The 21,680-nt window shown below is 40.7% G+C and overlaps 1 protein-coding gene across 2 annotated transcripts in view; it reads right to left on the reverse strand.

Moving 5' to 3' along the window:
* Positions 1 to 324: 324 nt before the first annotated feature.
* Positions 325 to 21,680, reverse strand: part of LPGAT1 (lysophosphatidylglycerol acyltransferase 1) — a 61,598-nt gene continuing 40,242 nt past the window's right edge. The window contains exons 6-8 of one of the 2 annotated variants that reach the window (XM_048297218.1): positions 17,761 to 17,887; positions 10,200 to 10,306; positions 325 to 6,254 (exon numbers count right to left, since the gene is read on the reverse strand). In XM_048297218.1, the coding sequence (XP_048153175.1) occupies positions 6,103 to 6,254; positions 10,200 to 10,306; positions 17,761 to 17,887 (386 nt within the window). In that variant the 3' untranslated portion in view covers positions 325 to 6,102. The remainder of the gene's footprint in view (positions 6,255 to 10,199; positions 10,307 to 17,760; positions 17,888 to 21,680) is intronic. The other variant, XM_048297219.1, reaches the window with a different exon arrangement.

The following is a 21,680-nucleotide window of genomic DNA, read 5'->3' on the forward strand; positions in this document are numbered from 1 at the left end:
CGTTCATCAAACCTGGTACAAAACCAGACCAACATTAGAAAGGACAACCAACCCAAGAGACTTCTTCCTTATGCCACAGAGAGCCCAAGGATATATGGGAAGTACTAACAGATTCTAGCTATAGAAAGGTATTGACAAGAAAACCTTATTTTTTTCTCCCCCAGGAGATACTTTTTCTTTACCTTTGAGATGGAAGTAACTGCAGCACATTACACACCTGACCCCCTCATGTGCCTGGTTTTTTACCTGTAGCTTTTTAGTATCTTTTTTTGAACAATTTTTTTTTGTTAAATAGAGACAAAAATGGTTTTTTGTAAACCAGAGTAAGCACATGACATTCACACACCTTTTTTATTTGCTGTTTCAGCTGAAATTAGTGGTATTTAAAAATGGAGAGCATCTTTTCAGAAAAGCTGACAGTTACCAGAACAGCAAAAATACAGTACAGTCCTGAGAGATAAAAATTTATTTATCTGATCAGCATGTCATGATATGGTCACAACTCATACAGCTGACATAGCCAAGAAGGATGTTTTTTCTTTTTAAAAATACATTTTTCTTTCCAGCAGGAAGGATTTTTTTTAAAACAAACATTTCATACTAGGCAGGAATTAAAAACAATGGCTTTTTCAATATGACAACACGGCTGGTTAAGCACTGGATCCCCCACCAGTGTCTTAATATTCAGATTTCAAGTTTTCCCCCCTGCTCCCTAATTCCCCCCACCCCTCACAGAAAAACACCACACAGAAAAACAAGACAAAACCCAGAAGGGAAACAAAGAGGTAGACGTCACTACAACCATGGCGCTGCTTTGGAAATTGTGCGAGATGTCTCGTGATGCTCCAAGGAGTTCCTTTTCCCTTCGTTAAGAGTTGCAGAGCTGGGCCCCAGCAGTGAACATGAGAGGTGACAGGAGCCAAGAGCCATCGCCAGCGAGAGCTGCCAGGGCTGCAGAGTGAGCGGGGCTGTCCCACCTGGTGCTGCTCTGCCCAGCTGCAGTTGCTTAAAAACAGATCCCTCGTTAAAACTGTGCGGTGTCACACCAACGATAGCCTTGCTTCCAACAAGGCTGGAGTCACGTCCTTCTAGGAGGCAAACCAGGGTCAAGGGGGCTCAGGTTCTGCTCTTGGCACACTCTATGCTCTCAGAAACTTTAAGGAGACTCATTGCTACAGTGACTTGCAGAGAAACTCTGCAGCCCAGGCACCGGCACAGCTTCCAGCGGGTGCTGGAACAAGTGAGGGCTGCAGAAGCTGCTGTCCCCTCTCCCCCCTACTGCTCCACTCCTCCCCTTACCACTTCTGGCACTGAAACATTTGTCTCTCTGTCCTTCCTAATAAACAATCTATCACAAATTAACACTGCAGCTGGACAGTGAACCAAAGTGTTATTTTACTATTTGTTGTGTTTATGGTAAGCACAGTAAAGGTTGTGTATCCATTAGTTATAAGCACAATAAATACAACCATCAAAGAAAATCTTCTCATCTATTAAGTATCAGAATCACATGAAACAGTCTTGGAAAAAAAATCAACTCCATTTTTGCCACAGGGAAAAAAAAAAAGCCCAGGGAAAAGAGAAATGCTGCTTCTGGTATCTGTCTACATTTCTGAAAAACATCTTGGCTACTGGAAAGATTTTATAAAAAAAACCCAATGAAATGAATTCAGCAAAATAATTCCAAACATGACCAGCCCTTCGCAAAACCACTGACAGTCACTCCAGGCTTCCACATCCATTTTATCACACAAAACAAAAATGCAGGTAACAGAGAAGGGAAGGAGACAATTGAGGTGAAGATAACTGGTATAAAAAAAAGCCTGTTCATCATACAATATGAGCATCATGGTGGAGTAATTTTAAGGAACTCACTCATTTTAATAGGACAGTTGTTCAGTGAATAATTACGTCATTATCTCATGATAAAGTAAAAGGTCTAACTTTAAAATGCATAGAATCCTTTCAATGACTTCTATCACAGCCAGGCAGCTTACAGTTCTTACAGAAAAAGCAGAGCTGCTCAGAAGCATTTCTAATGTATGCAGACATTTTAAACCAGAGTATGGTTTCCATTTTGCTCTTCCCATTGTTGCTCTGTATTTTTTAAAAGAAGTGTAAAAACTATCAAATATGCAATTTTGCAAAATAACCCTTTATTTCATATGGCTCCATTATTTCCAAAAAAATACAGAATCCCAGATGTATAATTATTTTTGTGTGATTGTATCAGATCACCACAGAATCTCCAGCTGACTGTCAAGAGAATGCATCCAACCCTGGGCTTGTGATTTGGAAATCCCAGTTTTAAGTACCTTTGGTCCCAAAATTTATGTCAAGGCAAAGCGGAGCAGTTGAATCCTGTCACACACAGTGATCGGTATCTGTTATTATCTTGTACAAACAGGTGAGAAAAGTTATCAGCACTTTATGGCAGTGTCACACAACAAAAAGTTACATCATCTGCAAACCAAGTGAACAATGAACAGTACCACAGTGATAGCTTTATTTTTACTGCAAGAAGATGCACCTTATTTGTGACGCTGGGGGAGGAGGGAGAGGGAAGCTTTTAATTGTCCAGGAAAGCAAGGTAAACTGAAAATTCACTTTTCAACATCTGCTGAGAGCAACTTAAAAAAAAAAAAAGGAAAGAAAAAAAGAAGAAGAAGAGACACCATGGTTGCAAGACTCAACAGAACCACGTGTGGAACCCAAGTGAGACCGAAATGAAGGCACACTCACCCCAGGGCACTGAAGAAACTGCTTGGCATGGATGGGCATGTGCTCTTCACATCATGGGATTCACAGAGCAGCAAAACTAAACCGTGAGGACTGACACAACTTCAACTCTAACAACTTCTTTATGAACAATTAAACACAGGAACGTGGAGATGTTTTGTGGGCAACCCTGGCAGAGAACCATCCTTATTATTCGCAATGCACACAAATTGCTCTGTTCTCACTTCTGCGTGCAACAGCTTTCAGTTAGAATTTTTTCTGTGGGCTTTTCATTTTTGATCATTTTACACATTTTTCCATTATTTTTCCCCTCATATAAATTCAGTGTTATATTAATTTGTGATCAACTGTATGGTTCATTAACATCACAATCAAAATACATTTTGAACTCTCCAGAGAAGGCAACCCATAGATAGCAAAGCAAAATGCCCACTACATCCAGAACTGCAGCCAACTGCCAGAAGGTAGAACTGAACTGCAACCGACAGGAATTCATGTTTTAAAGACTCGCCTGCTAAGCTCCAGTCTGGAGCAGCACGGTATTTTTAGCACAGAATTTCCTACATACTGTATCCATTGTACGTTTTTCCCTTCATAGCAAAACTTTTCTCTCACTTACTGTCTTTCATGAAGCAGCATCCAGGATGATGCTGGGAGGGTCCTTCAGAGCTGCTTTCCAATGGTTTCGTTCTGGTGTCACCCACAGCAACTCGGCCATAAGGAGCCACGGTGTCAGGTGCTTTTCCCGTTTTCCAGCACAGGCAGGAGGGGAAGCCTGCCACCTGACACCATTTCCTCACCCTACTGAAACAACAACCAGCGCTTGGAAACAAACATCTCGCAAGAGTAAGAACTACAGAGGAACAAAGTGAAAATGAACAGGACCAGATCAATCAAACGCTTGTCTGAAACATCACTGCGCAGTGCTAGTTTCTTGAGGCAGCACGTGAACACTCACTATTGACTGCAACCCACTGGGGAAAGAAAATAAAAATACTGCATTTGAAAAAACAAGATGCTCTTACATGGAGTTCACAGGGTCTATAAGGAACAATCTCCTGATGTGAGTAACTGCTGTGCAATCTGCTTATATAAACTTCCCTTTTTGCATCACTCCAGTCTGTCCTAGCTCAAAATAAAATGAGCTGTACTCTGGGCATCTCTGTGGTTCTGATCAAACTACGTGGGGGAGGACAGCAGTGAGTAGCTTGCCACCTGCCTTTTGCAGTCTTTAGAGTCAGTCCCATGGGCAGCAGAAATAACCACTTACACATAACAGTGCTGGGCTGCCCCACCACCCCCCTGTACAATGACAGATTAAATACATTCATTCCATCAGCTGAACTTTAGCAAGAGCAATGTAGAACAACAAATACTCCCCAGACTCCCTCCCTATCAGGGCATACCTACCTCTTTTTAATGGTTACACCAGGATTCAGGTGCAGAGATGGTATTTATGAACAGCATCTTGCCTAAAACACAAAGCTATTGGCAACCACTGTCCTTTGCCTCCAGCCTGCAGTGGTTTTGTGGAGTCAGGGAGGGAACACACACTTCAGGGGACCTTACTGTGGTGTGTCATTTTGCATCCATCCCCACTGAGCAACCACTGCTGCATGTGGGGGGGGGCAGGGATGGCATATTTGACAAGGTATTCTTCCACAAAGCCATGGAAATTGGCACTGCCTCATGTTTTGGTATGCTCTTTGCCCCCCCACCCCCAAACGGGAACACTGGCAAGGTTTTGTATTCTGCACACCACCTCCTGTGATTCATGTAGCAGCAGAGGGAGACAGAAGGGGAATCAATATTGCTAGCTCAGAGCCAAAACTACTGAGGGCTTACTTTGTTCTCAACAAAATTACTCTGTCAAAGGCAGTATGCCAACATCTGAAGTTCTGGCTACCCTGCCTGTATTTAGAGAGATTAGTTTTATTTTAGGAACAGTTCTCACAAATCTGTGCATAATCACATAAACACAATGCCAACCAGACCTGCCAGAAGTAAGGCTGTACATCACAGACATCCTTTCAAAAGGATCCTGCACTACACATCTGAAAGTGTCTTCTGTTCCCATCTGCCCTTCAGTTCTACCCATCCTTCTTCCAGTAAGATTCTAGCAGTAGGATTTTAGTGGTGAGCTAATTAATACTGCCCTCCATGTAGTTATTCAGAATATTTACCATACTTATTTTTTCAGTAGTATCTTCCTACAGATTTATGATAGCAATTACACCTATTTTTTCTTTTTACGAAACTAGTTTTTCTTCTATTACTCTTTAGCAAAACATTAAGATGGTTGGCATTGAATTATTTAAACTCTCCCACAAGTATATTTAGCACTGTTGCAACTAGCGGGGAGAAAAAGGCCTCTATAAACCACTCCAAGGTCACCTTGGTTGGACTGCAGTATACAAAATACAAAGGTGGCTAAAAATCACCAGCAGCACCAGCAGACCTTCAGAAACAGCTAGAATTGCTGTGCCCTCCAATGCGTGACAAAGCTTCCCTCTGTTCCCTAAGTTTTATGTCTTTCCTTCACTGTTTTTTCACCTTTAAAAGTGCATTTTTGAAACTGATGATGAGGGTTGAGCTGTATTCTGAACAAAAAGGGACTTTAACCGAGTGACTTTGTATTTTCCAAGTTTCCCTATAACACGAGATGCTGGTAGCCCACAGAACTCAGAGAGCTGATGGCAAGACCACAGCAGGGATGGGCTGATTCATCCCATGCGGACAGCTTTTAATCACACTGTGATGCTGCAATGCTTTTTGAGGACCAGCTCCTCACAGGACAGACCTGACACTGGATCTTATTTGGGTGTTTGGTTTAGATCAATGTGTCTGGTACAACAGCTGCTGACTGCATAGCCACAAAGACACCTCCACCAGCTCTGTCGAGGATCTCTGACTCCAGCACAATGAGCTGCAATAAAGTACACGTTGTGCAAATGAGGAATCTCTACCACACCAATGCTGTACACACTACTGAAGAGACAAGTTGCTGAATTTTCTGAGCTCTAACTACAATGCCAAGAAATACTTGTGGTGACAAAGCTTTCTTGTCACAGACATTCTTCTACGGTGGTTGTACAATTGCACCTTTTGTCCAAATGCTGAATTTGCTTAAGTGTGGGTGAGAGTATACATTTTTAAAAATACAGACAATTCTTAAAATAATACATCATCAGGTCACTATGTTACTGATCTTCACTTTTAGTGGAGTTTAAAATTCCCCCAAAGAGAGGTAAAAGTCCATCCAGTATTTTCCTTTACTCTTGAATATTCACATTTGCACATACAACATGATACTCATTTGCAAGAGCCTGGATTCCCATTGTGTCCTCAGGTCCCATTCCGCTTTTAAAATAGGCAATGGTACAAATACTGAAAGAGGCAGTACCACATCCCTCCTGACAAAAATGCAAATGATTGTATGGCAACCAGCCACAGGTTACTGAGGGTCATCTCCCGAGAAATCGCCTTTGTCTGACCCTGGGGCGGTGGAAAAGCTCCTACAAGAGAAAAGAAAAGACACTGAATGCTTTGCACAGGAATGACAGCCTTACTGCATGATTCTTTACCACCACTGCTTGTCCCAGCAATGGTGCCCACACACAATTAATTGGGCACTGCTCTATTATGCTGTCAAACTTATGAAAGACTCTCCAGCATTACCAGACACCTTCAAGAAAATAAAATACCTCAAAACAAAACACGACCCCGTATCTTCATTACTATGAACAATTTTAATTGCCTTATAAGCTTTAAGTATAAGCCTGAAAGCATTCCTTAGAAGCTGCTATCACTGTACTCAACCTTTGCAGAGAGATCCAATTGTCAACTAAGTTTTGTGTTATTTCTGAAGTTTTATTAGTATCTCCATGATCAAATTGAATGGATTCCATATTAAACTTTACAGCTGTTTGGTGCTGATATTGTGTACTGTGAAGAAGCAACACACACACATTCCTGAGATTCCTCTTGAAAAGGTAAATACACACATACACTTCTTTAAAAGAACAGCTTCCACATATTGTTTGAACGCTCAGTCATACTAAGGAAACACTGTAATTTGCCATGGAGTTTTCCAGAAATTCTTTACTGAAATCCTTGCTTCGATGGGAAAGACTGAAAGAGATTCAGCTGACAGTAAAATTTGGTTTTTCCATACTTTGACTTTTTCTGACTTGCAACACTAAATTAAATGTGCCTGAATACATCCGAACTTTATGATCATAAGCAAACTATTTGCATATATTTACATCAGCATATTAAATCATTTGTGTTACATTTCACTGAGATGCATAAAGCCTTGATGACACGAAGCACTTTGGTTATTATTAATCCTGAACATGGGATATAAAACTCTGAATATACCAGAGAAGATGATGTACTTGCTGCAGCATTATGGAGTCTCAACTTCTCTCAGAAGAACATGAAATTAATGATTCAAAGAGTAAAGATGCAGCAGTGTCAATTTTTAATCTTAGGAACCACACAATTTGGGCAATTAGATACCATCAGCAGCTTATCTCTGTGCTTCACATTTGCAATCACTGGAGGAACTGCAATCAAGCATTTAAGACAAAGCTTTTCTTCCTGCATGAATGCTCCATGCTCTTAATTTAAAAAAAAAAAAAAAAAAAAAAAACGGAACACCAAAGCAAACAAAGAAAAAGCCTAAAAACCCCCTTGATGAGCCCCATCCACCTCTCCCTGATAGGTATTTCACACTTGGGCAGATTTGTCACATCTTTATTCCCCAGTAACTCACAGCTAAGCTTCTATCTGTTCACTCTACGCTGGATTTGTTCTTCCATGGCCCATTTGTTTTTCTGTACAACCACTGACCTCTGGTTTAAATACCTTTCCTTGTTCCCTGGTAGATACAGAGAGCTGGGTCTTCCCCCCGCTCCCAAGCCATCTTTGACCCTTCCCTTTCCCAGCTGAGACAAGCCAAGTACTTTTAGTTGACCTTCACAGAAATGACTCTACCTTCCCCTTAATCTCAGCTCCCGTTACCTTTCCCTCATCCCAGTTCAATTTGTGTTTCTCGACATGGATGATGGACCTGTACACTGGATTTCCAGATGAGGTTTCAGACCTGCTACAACAAAGTGTTTCCATAGCACTGGGGATGCCATTCCTTACTTTTTTCATCAACTCACACCACTTGGCTTCTGAGCACAGGGAATGAGGAGCATGATGACTTCAGGATGCAATCACTCATTTCCAAGTGCTCCTAGATTATGGTTGGGTTTTCTTCCTTAATTAGTTCCTGAGTGTTTTTGTCCTGCTAAATGTAATCTCACGTGTGTTACTGTGGGCTTCAAAGTCATCCTGCTGAAGAAGAGTTCAGGGAAATCAAGAACAAATTTTTCACTAGCTGCCTAAACAGGAGTCTGTTACCTACAGCTATTAACTCGAAATGGTTTTAATTTTAGAAATGGAAAGTGTAAAATGCACCTGTAAAAAATTATGGGATAGTTTCATGTGAAATTTTAGGCATCCTTTTTTTGGTTTGATTTCCAGAGGTCTATTATTACAGGTTTTCCCCAGGTGATTTAAGTTCTTAACACTTAAGAATATAGCAAAATTGAGAAAGGTGCTTTAGGCTTTGTTTCCTTCTCTTCCCAAATAAAAATATGCCAAGAGAATGTATCCTTACCAACTATACTGTCAATGCAAACTTTTGAAGTTTCATGGAGCATTAAATGTCACTCCAGCTTTATGAAGTAAGCTTTATTAAGAGAAGTTCCTCGGCAGTGTGAATTGTAAAATAATATAATGATGATAATGATAACAATAATAATGATTAATAATAACAATTGAAACAGCTCTAAGTCTTAAAACCACACCCACTTGTGACCATGTACCAGGTCAGTACAAAGCTGGCTCTTCAGCAGCCTCAGGGATTCCCCTCACATTCAACCTCAGCACCTTTCCAAGGGGTTTCCAAAAACTGTAGCAGCACTTTTTCAGTAGGCCAACTAAAGCAATGCCAGCAAGTTCTCAAAAAAGTATAAATGGCAGTAACTTTGAATTATGCTAATTTATGCCTAATAAGGCCCTATGTCACAGCATTTACATTTAAAACATGTCTTTATTAATTCATACTGATTGCACTGGCAAATTAATACCGATTACCCTATTTTGGAAGTGCATTTTAATGAATAAATCTGATTATATTAATTATACTCTCAGAAATTCTGGACTAGTTAGATTTTCTGGGTATGTCTTATTTCAATAGCATAAAATAATGTCACAAACCCAAGACTTCTTTACAATCTATTTGCTACACTTGTATTTTTAAAGATATTCACAAAGTCATTTGTCTAATAAAGTGCAACATATGCATTTGGATGTGATTTATATAGCAGGGTGTGACTTTGCCATCAATGATGGCTGAGTAACAGCAGTATTTCATAAAACAAAATACAACTGAGTTGTTAAAGAATTCTATTAATCTCTTTAAGCACTTGGATTGATAAATTAAGCACTCAAAACTAAATTAAAGCAGCCTTTGTAATAAATCATCTCACAAAAGAGGCATCTTTAACACAGTCATCCAGGAATACTAAACTCAGCTGATTTGAGACACCGAACACTCTCCCCATCAACAACTGTGATTTGCTAATGAAGAGAATATTTTTCTTTAGAGACAAGTTATATTACTTCATCTGGAGTTTTCCTACTCACTCTACGTTTTATAAACTTCCTTGACTCTATATCAAAATAAACCCCAAATTTTTCCTCTCTGGACTTTTGTTTTTCTGCATTATTATGATGCATTCCTGTATTTTCTACGCTGAACACGCATTTCCAAATCCCGTTCCCCACTCTCCCTCCCACTGAAGGGCAAGTGACAAACTTCAGTATCAACTGATGGAGTAAAGAGCCCTGAGCAAACCCCTCTACAGTATTTTAAATCACATGTGTGCCAGTATCCCTTCAGTGATGTTACTGATGCCCCAAGTTTATTCCAATTCCTCTGCTCCATTAGCATGGGAAGTGTATGATGACAGGAGTGATCCTGGCAGCAAGGAGGCCAGCACTGACAGCACAGATCACAGCTCCAAAGACTGTATGCCATGTAATTCTCACAGATCCTTCCAATCATCCTTCCAACCATGGATCTTTGCACATTGCTAAATTATCCCACTCCATGAAATGCCACCTTTCACAGCTAAACTGTGTGTTACTGTTTGACAGCTTCCAAACACTACCCTAATTCTGACGTTGCCTAGGTAACTTACCTTTCCTAGATAATTCTTCAATCATACTTTTTTGGCACGTAAGAAGCAGTAATAATAATAATAATAATAATAATAATAATAATAATACTTGTATCTCCTGTATGCCTGTGAAGAATGCTTACACATCCTTAAACCATTCTGAGATCCTTGTAAGAGAAGTCATTAGCAAAGCCCAGTTCTCTTTGCTGGGTATCATCCTACCTGTTTCATAGAAATGTGTCAGGAGGTCCTCCTTTTCAATGAATCGTTGATATAGCCAGTTTGTAAGAGCTTCAGGCTCTGCAGGTACATCTTTCACTGGAAAAATCCTATCAAAGAAACAAACACAAATTAAACCTAGCAAATGTATTCTGCATGTGGAGAACAAAACTCTTCTTCTGCCCCAGCCCACCACAAAACACAGAGAACAGAACTTTTGTGTAAATCTAACTGCATGATTTGCACTCTCTCCAACTCAGAGATCACAGAGGCATTAAAGATACAGAAGTGGAAAACTCCAGGTTCCCATCCAGAAGCACACAGAAGACACCAGCATCAGTCTCCATCAAATGCTGTACTACAGCTTTTAATAAAAGCTACTAAGTTGCTGGGTTTTTTTTAATAGAATGCCCCCACACTATATTACTACCCCCCCAAAAAATACAAACCAAGGAGGAAGGAAAGAAATAAAAAATAAGAAAGTTCATCCACAGCTTTGAAGAAACAATTCAGCAGGCAGAAGCCACATAATGACATCACTAAGCACCAAGAGCTCTCCCACATCCCAGAAAACAAGCTCTCTGTGCTTTTCAAAGGATGTTGGCAGCTTTCTCTGAAATTTCCAAGGCAGGTTTTACACTGAAAACTGACCCTGTAGTCAGATATTGCTGCTCTGTCTTAAAAACACCCATGGAAGAATTGCCAGTGCTTTGGTACTTCGACGCTGAATATTAGGTCTGCTTAGAAAAACATAACGAGGGCAGTATTCACTGTGGTACACACAGCCCGAAACCCTCAAATAACCCACCATACCTCACTGGGTTTTTTTTCAAAGTAGAACTTCCAGTCTTACAGTAGCTGTGAAACCTCCTCAGCAGACCCTCAGTGTCTTTTGATGTATACAAGAACTTAAATATCCACTGTGTTGTACTGGGAGGCCAATGCAGAAGAGGTTTGTGTATCAGGCTAACCTGAAAAATTCCCACTCTGAAATGCAAGGCCTTTACTGTAGGTTTCTGTTTCCAGGTGAGCTCCCACTTAGCCTCTCATCTACATCATGCTTCTATTTTCATTAGTGGATTTTCATTTCATTTTCAATAGTCTTAATTGATAATACTGCAAGAAATTGGAAGCAACACCACAATCACCTGGGTAGCCTCTGGACAGATATGGGAATGTCAGAATAAGAAAATAAGGCACTTCTGAAGAATGCTTTTGTTGCTGTTACAGTTTTCAAAATCTCTGCCTGCTTTGTTGCCAAGTCATTTGTCCTTCTTCCTTTCAGTTTGATGCATGGAAAAATAAGCTGTAAGTGGGGGAGTCAAACAGCAAAGTATTGCTCTAAGGAGTGAATTACAAATCACAGTGCTTTGGCATACAGAGACAACCTCAACATAAGGAGATGAGCAACTTTATTTACAAACTATGGTATCAACATGAACTCAGCTATCTCTGCAGCCCTTGAAGTAATTCTACCTACGTCTTCCTCACACTGGAGTTCTCTATGCTCCAGTAAAGCCAGTCTTGGTAACCAGAAATTAGCAACTGTTATCTCAGATAAAGCAGCTGGAAGAAGAGTCTTTGGCCAAAGACAAATGTTATGAAATGGTGCTTCAGTAAGCTGCTCAAGTTTTCAGTCTGCATATTAAGAACAAAGACAAACAATAAAAAACTATTTTATCTTGAAGCCCAGATGCTGTACAGCAGGTTAAAATTAAACCACGTAGCAGCAAGTAAAAAAACACACCCACAGAGCAAGGACCATTTTGTTGAGGGTAGAACACTAAGAAAGACTTACTCTGTGTCCCCAAACACAACCAAGATGCCAAGCACTATTTTTACTCTCTTCTGCCTATCTGCTGTGAAGAGATAAAAGGCTCAGCAACTGAATATTGTGTTTCACAGAGTATTTTTGAAGGATAGATGCTTGCTTACGCAGGTTTTAAGAGGTTTCAGAACTACGAGAACGTGTGTTGCCTCAGGACAGAAGTGTAGGGTTACCTGGCTTCACATGCAGCCTCCATTGTAAAGTCTAAGATACTCTTCACCTCTGCCTTCACCTCTCCCTGACCTAATGGGTAACAACTTTGTTTTGCCAAGAAACAAAAAGTCTGAAAACATCACAGGATCTTGCAAGATACCTGTTAGGAACAATTTTTGAGCTGTGCTTTAATGGAGCAGCAAAGTGGCACAGGTGATACCAGCACTCTGAGAGACTAATGGAATGCTGCACACCACTTCCCTGCTTGAACCCATCCAGCTCTTGTGTGAATCAATAACACTGCCAGAATGCTTCAATCTCTGGATATAAACTGCTGCTTAGAAGTCTGGGAAGCAATCACTGCTACACTGAGTTTGAATGAATACGAACAGAATGAAAAACAACTGGTTTTCCAATAATGCTACACTGGCAGCCCCAACTTAGCAATGATAAGTGCTAGTGTATTTAGAAGCATTTTCAAATGTATTTTTAGATTATCCTGAGTTATTTTTACCAGCAGAACATTCTTACTAATGACTGATCTAAATTAGAGATTAAGTATTTTTTAAAAAAATCCTCAAACTCTGGAAAGAAGCCCTTTCTGTACTCGATAAGGCAAAGCTAACCCCCCCCTATATTTAAACTAAACATACTGATAATGCCACGGTTCTCTGCCCATCAGATGGCTCAGCTGGCATCTGTGTTTTACAAGAACACTCTCTTGAAGGAGACTGGGTTCAGGAACGTAATTGATCAAGTCTACTGTTACAAAACTCCCCATACAGGAGATCCAAAACAATGGCAGAGAGCCACTGCCCCAATGGGAGCAGGGTCATCCCCAGCCACTGGACGCTGACATCTGCCAGGTCCAGTGTTAAAAGATGCAGGAAACAGCTCCTTATTTCAATGAGATATGTAAAAAGGTGTCCATGTGGTCAGGGCACGAGCATCACCTTGGCTCTACCCCACCTTTGGGTCTGCAGCATGAGGAATACCATTAGAAGCAAACAGTTTGCTGATCTCCTCAGGAAAATAAAATATCATCAAACAGAACTGCCACGGCAAAGAATAAGGTCAACACGTAACATCTGAAGCTCCTGGAGTTTCTTGGGCACTTGCATCTTTCTAGCTTTTGGGCAAAACTAACCTAACACTGCATTAAAAATAAGAGCATCTTTGTTCCTGGTGTGGCAAACAAAGAATTTAATAGGACTGGATAAGAACTTGACCAGAAAATTCAAGGAGAATGGAAATACCTTTTTTTTGCTTCTCATCATGGGAACAGCTGCTCTTCTGTCACTGGGGAAAGTGGGAAAGGGGTAAAAGTAGTCACAGCACAGGCTGCACCCTGGGAAGTTAGAAGTGGTGGTGGAAATAAAGACACATTCCAGAGGGAATCTGTGAAAGAATCTTTTTTCAGTAATGAAGCATTATCCTCCAGCTGGAGGCACCTACTGGCAGCTGCAAGGTGACAACACCTGCGGGACACTCCAGGTACCTGACTGGGGAACAGCAACTTCTTAAACCACTGCACAGATTTGTGTCCATGTCCCAAACCAGAATATATTAGAATAAATGACAGTCCAGGAAAGAAGAAAGGATTGTTAAAAACAGGAGATGTAACTGCCAAAGACATGTTGGCATATGTGAGAAATTGTGGGGAATTAGGTACTGATAGGCCGTTTCTCAGAAGACACCAAAGAATTTTCAGAAATAAGGCATATTTAGAAACATTTCATTTCTTTTAACTGGTCCTTATTGGAGAAACTACCTCTGATTCTGTATTTAAATTCTGAAGTTCACAGCTACCACTTTAAGTACTAATTGCCTTTTATCACCTGTCCTACCCTGAAGTTCTGTATTACTCGCTACTCCATGTAAGTCATGATATTATTTGCTGCTTCAATGGCTCTAAATAAATCCAGGACAGTGGAGGCTGTTGGTAGATGTCAGGCATGACCAAAAAAAAGTTACTTGCGTAAAAAAGTGCATTAAAATACACTGCCAAATGGGATGCCCTTCTGCAACACTCATCCAGCAACCACAATGCATTTCATCTTATTTATAGCTCGGAGCCTGGCTTATTTCAATAAATCTGTATCAATGCAGACACAAAAATAGAACTTCCTCAGCAGCTGAAGGCTTGTTTCAGCAGCAGCAGCACAGCACAAAAGCTGGCACGGAGAAGAAAGGTGACAGAGCTGGGAACAGCCCGTGTGGCACTTCATGCACAGCCACCCCTGCGTCAGAGCTGACTCGGGCTGGCTTTGACGTCAGGGCTGCTGCACCACAGCCACCATCACACAGCCCCAGCGTGGGATGTGGGCATCCAAGGGCATCACCCCGTGGAAAACCAGGGCAAAAAACCCAGCCCTACACCATTCCTGACTGAAGGGATGCTAAGCACCGAGTCAGCTTCATACCCAGGGTGTTTTCAATTTGTAAGTCTCGGGTTTTGCACACAAGACTGCAGCACTTGAGAAATTACTGCTGGACAAACTTGACTGGCTGAGAAACACCAAGCCAATCACACTAATGAAGTGCCTGGTGCAAGAGGAAAAGAAATAAACTGCAGACCTGACTCCTGGCACAGAAATGGTGGGAGCTGAGAACTGCAGCCAGTCAGTCCGTGGCCTCACTGGACACCAAACACGGACACCAAACAACTCAGCTTATTTCTGCTGAGTGGAAGTGCAGTGAGGCTGCATTTCTGGTCAGCACACACCACGCAATGACCCGAGCATAAAGCTAAGCCATTTGAGAAGAGCAAACAAACCTTTCCAACAGACTCATTACAAGGCAGATCTCATAGTGATGGCCTCTAGTTTGACATGCCTTGCACCAGATGGACTGAAATCTCCCACTAAAATCCCAGTGCCATTTGACCTGGAGCAAGTTCATTAGGTATTTTCCTTGAGTGTTTTGTTTCAGAGAGCAAACCCAGTATTGCAGCACTTTCCAGTAAGTTCTGAGACAAGTCAGTCAGGGTCAAAAAGTTATTCAATAGATGGGTGAAGCTCTCACACCTTGTGTTTTTAGATTCAAACTTGGTAATTGTTCATTTTAAGTTTCTTTTGACATCCAGAGGAAAACCAGGCCACAGCTTAGCCTAATTATAAACTTCTGAGAAATGTGTCATTGGGACTGAAATCGAGGCTTGAAAAGCAAGGTTCAACTCATTATCAAAATTGAGCTTTCAAAAAAAAAGATTACTGGATTAAACCAAGCCTTCTCTGCCATTTCCATCAGCTAGAAAACCACCTAAAAATGATAACATAAGGCTCCTTGCTGTGCTCTCTACACTTTTCTGTTGCTCCCTGAGTAGAATGAAAAAGAAATAATCCTGCAGCAAAGGCCCAGGCTATGAGAAAAGGAATCACTAGATTAGAAAGTCTGTAAGGCAAAAAGAGACAGGTGGTGATCAAAGGGCACAGCAGAAGGGACTGAGTGAGCCACCACAACAAAAGCAGCTCTGCAGTCTCTTCTGCTCCAGTTTGAGTGGCACAGAAAATGTTCCTTTCTTCCCCACTGCTGTCATACATCAGTACCTTGCTGTGGACTACTCTAAAAGGGAATAAGCATGTTTAAATCCTGATTCTTCTTTCATATAGCAGAGATGGCATCTGGACAAAACTATTCTTTGCTTTTTCCAAAGGGTGCTGCTTTTTCCCCCTGTTAACTCAGTTAAAAGAAATTACATGAGAAGCTATTGTGCTCTCTTTCCAGTTATTCAAAAATTACCCTTAAAATTTATTTCAAATGTAATCTCTCAAGACATTCCAAATTACAAAAAAAAGAGCAAAATTTTATTGCAATAAATGCAGGAAAAGTGGAGTATAATACCTATGCAGACAGACTTGATGTACTTTTAAAGAAAATTTCAGAGGATATCCATGTCAAATGCAGGAAAATAGAAACACACCTCTGACAATTTCCATATTTTTAAAGACAAAGTTCATTTTATCTTGGGTTTTCCTTTGCTAACTGAGCTTGTTTCAAAGAACTTCTTTACCTCTTTAACAACTTTAGCACAACCTTTACAAGGGACATCTCAGGCCTCAACACCACACAGGCCTTTTCAGACCTCAGTCACTGATTTAATCCCTGCCTACACTGTTAAGGGCAAGGAGTAGTCAATACTCAATTGTTATCAAAATTAAGAACTACTGAGGAACAGCTGGGGGCAGCTAAGGCAGGATATGAGCAAACTCTGTAAAATCATAGAGCATCACTGGGGGACCACTCATCCACTCCTGGCAGGAGAGGGGAAATGGGGTGCTCCTGCTGAAGGCATCAAGTGGAGAACTTAGCAGGATCAAACAGAAACGCTCCTGGCCACCACCCTCCCGAGCAGCTACACATTGTGCCATGGGAAATTGTAGCAGTCTAAGCAGGTTAAAGTGGTTCAGTGCAAGAAAGGTTACATCATATTTAAGCTTGTGCTCAAAAATAAGTGTGAATATACATTCAGAAGCAGGAAATGAATTCAAGTTAATTTGCTGTTGTTTTTAAAGAAAGTATTTTTGGAAATACTCTTTAGTAGAATTCTAAATACATTCAACTTGCAATTAAGCCAGAGATCTGAGAGAGTACTAAGGTGACCTGAATAAAGCACAACAGATACAATGCTATCTTATATAAATTAGGGTGTAAGTATGTTCACCTTCAGGGAAACTTGGAAGGTAGCTTTCTATAAAAAGTAAGGACAGATTTAAACATGGCTGTGGAAAGGAGCTCCAGCGAGCAGCCTGTATTCTGCACCACATAACACTGACACAGCAGTGATGCTGGAGAAGGTCATTCCCACTTAAACTGCCACCCAGGGGATCCACAGGGATACTTGAAAGCTTTCTGTAAAAGTCTAAAAACTCTCCAAATCATCAGACGGGAGTAAGACAAAATAATGTGATTCTGGGATAAAATGCAACAACTTATTTGGTTTAGGAAAAGTGTTACAATACTCCTGGAGATTTCAGACTTGCATTAACTGTAATCTAAAAGCAAAATGCAACTTCTCTCTCCACCAGTTTAGGTCTCGAGTCAAGTAACTGCTGAGGAGAAAAGTTTTAATGGTCTCCCATCCTAGCTGTCAATGAGAGTTGTAACACTTTCCAGCTGCTTTTTCCAGTTGCTTTCCTCAACTATTTAAAGTATTCTTTGAGTGAAAAAGCTTTTCTTTGTCAGAAAGTTAGATATAATAATCTATTAGGAAATCTGTTTATTTAACAACAGTGATTTTTAATTTGTTGTCATTACTAAAAAACAAAATTAAAAAAATTCAAGTTGGGTTTACCAACACCTTAACATTAAGGTGGAAAAGATGACCTAGCTAGCCTTCAAAAATATTCCTCACAACTCTATTCAACCACAAGACATTAATCCAAAACTTAACTGTCTGTCCTATGATAAGGAATAGTCACTGAACTTTTTAAAAAAAAAAACAGATCGTGTTTAAATGAGTTGCCCACCTTTATGAGACACAAAATCCCACTCACACTGCTACTGATTTCCCATATCCTGAACTGATACAACTGATTTGTGAATATTTAAGTTCAGTGTAGGAGGAGCAGGTTTATTTCCTACCTGTAATGTACATGTGTCACTGTTGGTTGTCGGTAGCCAAGAATCCAAGTTTGGATGTCTATAGGTTCAGCTTTGGGATATGCAATGGTTGTATCTATCACCCACTGGAGGCCTTTGGATTTGCTCTCTAGGAATAAAAAGCAAATTGCATGTCACTTATTTGAGAGTTATTCAATTTTTATATTACTTCATGAAGTATGAGGCACGAGACCATCAAAAATCAAATCCAGATTTCATTACAGAGCACAGAAATACTCTTACAAACTTCAGCTAGACCTAGATTTTATTTTCGTGGTTATTTCTGTTGCTCTTACATACTGTGGTACGCAGAACAGAACAAGTTCACTCACCAGGTATGAGTACAGTCACACAACATCTTGGCCCCAAAGTCAGATGCTTCCCCCCATTCACTAGAAGGAAAAATCCCAACATAAACATCCAAGCTCCCTGGTCTGCACTTCAAGCACATTTACACCTGGTCCTTTCTAAAAGATCATTGATGGAGCAGCAGCCATGCAGACCCCTCAAAGGTTCTTAAAAATGTGAGGTGCAGGAAATACAGAGGAAATACACCACTTTCAGGGTGTATTCAGGGTAAGAAGGCAAGGAACAGAAGATGGTCAGTTTTCACAGTGGGGAGGATACTGCACCCACGAGGTTCCAGGAAAGGCTGACACCAGTCCATGTTCATATGCCACTCAGCTTACTTAGAAACTGAAAAAAGGATCAAAGGAGGTGAAAATATTTGCTACTAAGATTATTGAAGAGAATCAAATCTGTGGGTCCCTTCCAACTCAGAATATTCTGTGATTCTGTATAAAATCTGAATATAGGTTACTACCAGCAACAGTCTAGGTCATAAATCAACCTAGCCATGACCCCTCTCTGGCACATCTTCAATTCACAGGTTTGCTAAGAGGGAGAGCAGCAGATCTGTAGAGCAAACCAAGAAGGAAGGCCACACTGCCAAGATGGCACTTTGAGTTTAGCTTGTCAATTTTCTCTCTGTTCTAGAGCTGTCTTGTGTTTGAGCTCATGTTATGCCCAGGCCAGCAGAGTAATGCTCACCTACTGCTTGAGACACCAGTACAGCAATATGCTCACACCACACCAGGCAGTATTTTTGAGGATTTAAAAAACTGACTATCAGAAACAGCCACCCATGGGCAAGAGCATGTAAGAAGTGTTAGCTTTTAGTACAAAGCACAATACTCTTCAAGCCTGCAGCAGAGAAAGCTACAAAAGGAATGTAATAGAGGTTGACAAGAACACTGTCAGCACCAAGAACATGTATGGGGATTGACTGTTCACCATCCTTCTCAATACAAGAACAGACACTCAAAATTCAACCAAGAGGAAAAGTTTTCAAAGCAAACAGAAAAATTATTCTTGGGGGGGGAGGGGGGAACTGTGGGGAATTCCTTGCTAAAGGACATCAAGGATGCCAAGAGTCAGGTTCAAGAGGAAATTGAGTAAGTACATGGAGGGTTAACTGACCAGGCAGAAACCCCCACCTTGGGGAAACCCACCACACAGGAAACTGTCAGAAGCTTGGAGAATATGTGGGAGAAGTATGATGCAAGTGTGCTGTGTTCACACTCTTCCTCTGGAATCCACCTGGAGTCATGGACAAGATGTTGGGCTAGACAGATGTGTGGCCTCGCCCAGAGTCGCCGCTCTAATTTTACAGCAGCCCTACCACACACCTGAAGAGATGTGCAGCACTCAGTCTGAGCAGCACCCTGAAAGCCTCAGTTACTGACTCCAGCTAGAATGTACATGCAAGCACTGGCTTGCCAGTTTCTACCTGCATTTAATTTCATTTAATTTGCATTTGATTTAATTTAATTAAGTGTGAAAAGAAAATTACAGCAATGCCATCACATGTATCTATCAATTATTTTAACAAGCAGCCAGTGTTTTCTTGGTGTCTGCTCATCAGTGGAGTTGTAGTGCTTCGTTACAAATGCACTACTCCAACAGGGCTAGACAGCATCTCCTAAAATTTAGGTTATGAGTTCTTAGTAGCATGCAACATGCTAGTCTAAAATTTGACCCAGGGCAAGCTGCTCAGGTCAAGCTGAAACATTCAGTGTTACCTTCTGGAAATACAGTATTTTAAACCCCTGACAGACATGTGAAATGAGAAGTGGAGGCTGCAGGCTTGCCAGCATCATGACAGAGTGCTTGTCGAATCTCTCTTAAGAAAAGCACTAACTACAGAGTGCTCCATTTTAAAAGTAGCAATGATTCAGAGAAGAGCCAATATGAAATTAATATTAAATCAACAGAACTATTAATTTAGAAATAGATTTTGAAACAAAGTCATTCAAGTTATTATTTTCCCAGATGTAAAGCAAGAATGGATAAAGACAAGCAAATTGCCTAAGTGAGTAAGCAAAAAAGATCATTAATTGCAATTAAAAAGTGCCAGATGAATATGGGCACATTTTCTTATTATTTACAGTAAAGCGTTTCAAAATAATTTATTCAATATTTAGCTGTATTTAAAGCTGTTCTTTCAGTGGATAATGGTTTGCACTTCATTAAGGGAAGACTCCTGCAGTTCTCTGCTGTGCTGATTTCCTACCTTCTGCTTTTGTGGAGGAGAGCTGCTACTGCACTCGATTCCTGAATCCAGCTCCAAACTCACCTCCAACCCTTTTCAGGGCAGGGTGGGGGGAAAAAATTCTGACAGCCCACCAGAAATCCCAGGCCAGAAAAAAAAATTGTGACAGTAACATCAGCCTCTATAGACCTTCTTTTAGAGCAAGCAGGTGTTAGTGCAGCTACCTCCACGTGCTCTCAAATCACAGTATTTGTGCATGCTCTGGTTTAAAATAAGCTTTACATAATCATCCAAGATATCAGACTGCCAAAAAAATATAAGTCACCAAGGATTTAAGAAAATTAATTTTGAAATACATCTTGCTATCTTTTTTGGGGGGGTTATACTGTGTTGCAACCTGCTCATGAGCAAATTTATTTTAAAGCCAGGGAGCTCTGACAGATCCTGAAACTGGAAAAGAATATGACAACCGCACAAAACACAGAGGAGTGGTACCTAAATATCTCCAAGGATGCTGCTTTCAGCTTTAAGCAGACCTTTGACAAAGGATAAACCCTATTATTTTTTAAATAGAGCACATAAACAGGAGCTCAAAACAAAGATTGCTGCATTAGTTATAACGTGGTGTGAATCTCAGGTCTGGCATTTGTAGCTGAAAATCAGGGAGCTCCCTGTATCTGTGCTCAAGAACTCCCTCTCACACAGCTTGGCTTGGCCAACTCGGCTGCATGGTTCTGACAGCCAAACTCTTCCAACTTTCTACCTATCATTAAAAGACACTCTTCTCCTTCATTTCTAGTACTTGCTGAAAGACTGAGCAGCCTGACTGTCAGAGACCTCAGCAGAAGCAGCTGCTGCAGAGGCCATACTTAGGCTGATCTTTCCAAGCACAGTTTTTTTTTCTGCCGTGTCAGTCTGCTTGCCACTTTCAGCACAGGTGGAAGATTTTGATTTCTCCAACTGCTTCAAAATGTTAACAGTCTGATTCTTCTTAAATAGCACATAAACATTCTGTGCACCTGCCCTACACAACAGCACCCAAATCACACAGCAGTGATGTACCTCAGTGTGAATGGTACATTCTTGCCTTATGAGTGCTGAGACAAAACTGAACAATCACATGGAGCAGCAGCTTTCTGGCCTACACAAAAAAGATCAAAAATAAAATTTAAACAGCTTCCTAACTTGCTTGTCGTTTGGGGGTTTGGGGTTTTTTTTCCAATCATCAGCAGAGGCAAATCTTCACAACTATTTTCTTCACTGTGGATTCAGTGATATTCAGTTGCTCCATCTTCACTTAAGAAGCAACTTACCATCAGTGTCTTCAAGACACTTCATGATCTGTCATCCT

Source organism: Corvus hawaiiensis, chromosome 3 (assembly GCF_020740725.1).
Source record: "Corvus hawaiiensis isolate bCorHaw1 chromosome 3, bCorHaw1.pri.cur, whole genome shotgun sequence".
In the NCBI taxonomy this organism is placed as follows: Eukaryota; Metazoa; Chordata; class Aves; order Passeriformes; family Corvidae; genus Corvus; species Corvus hawaiiensis.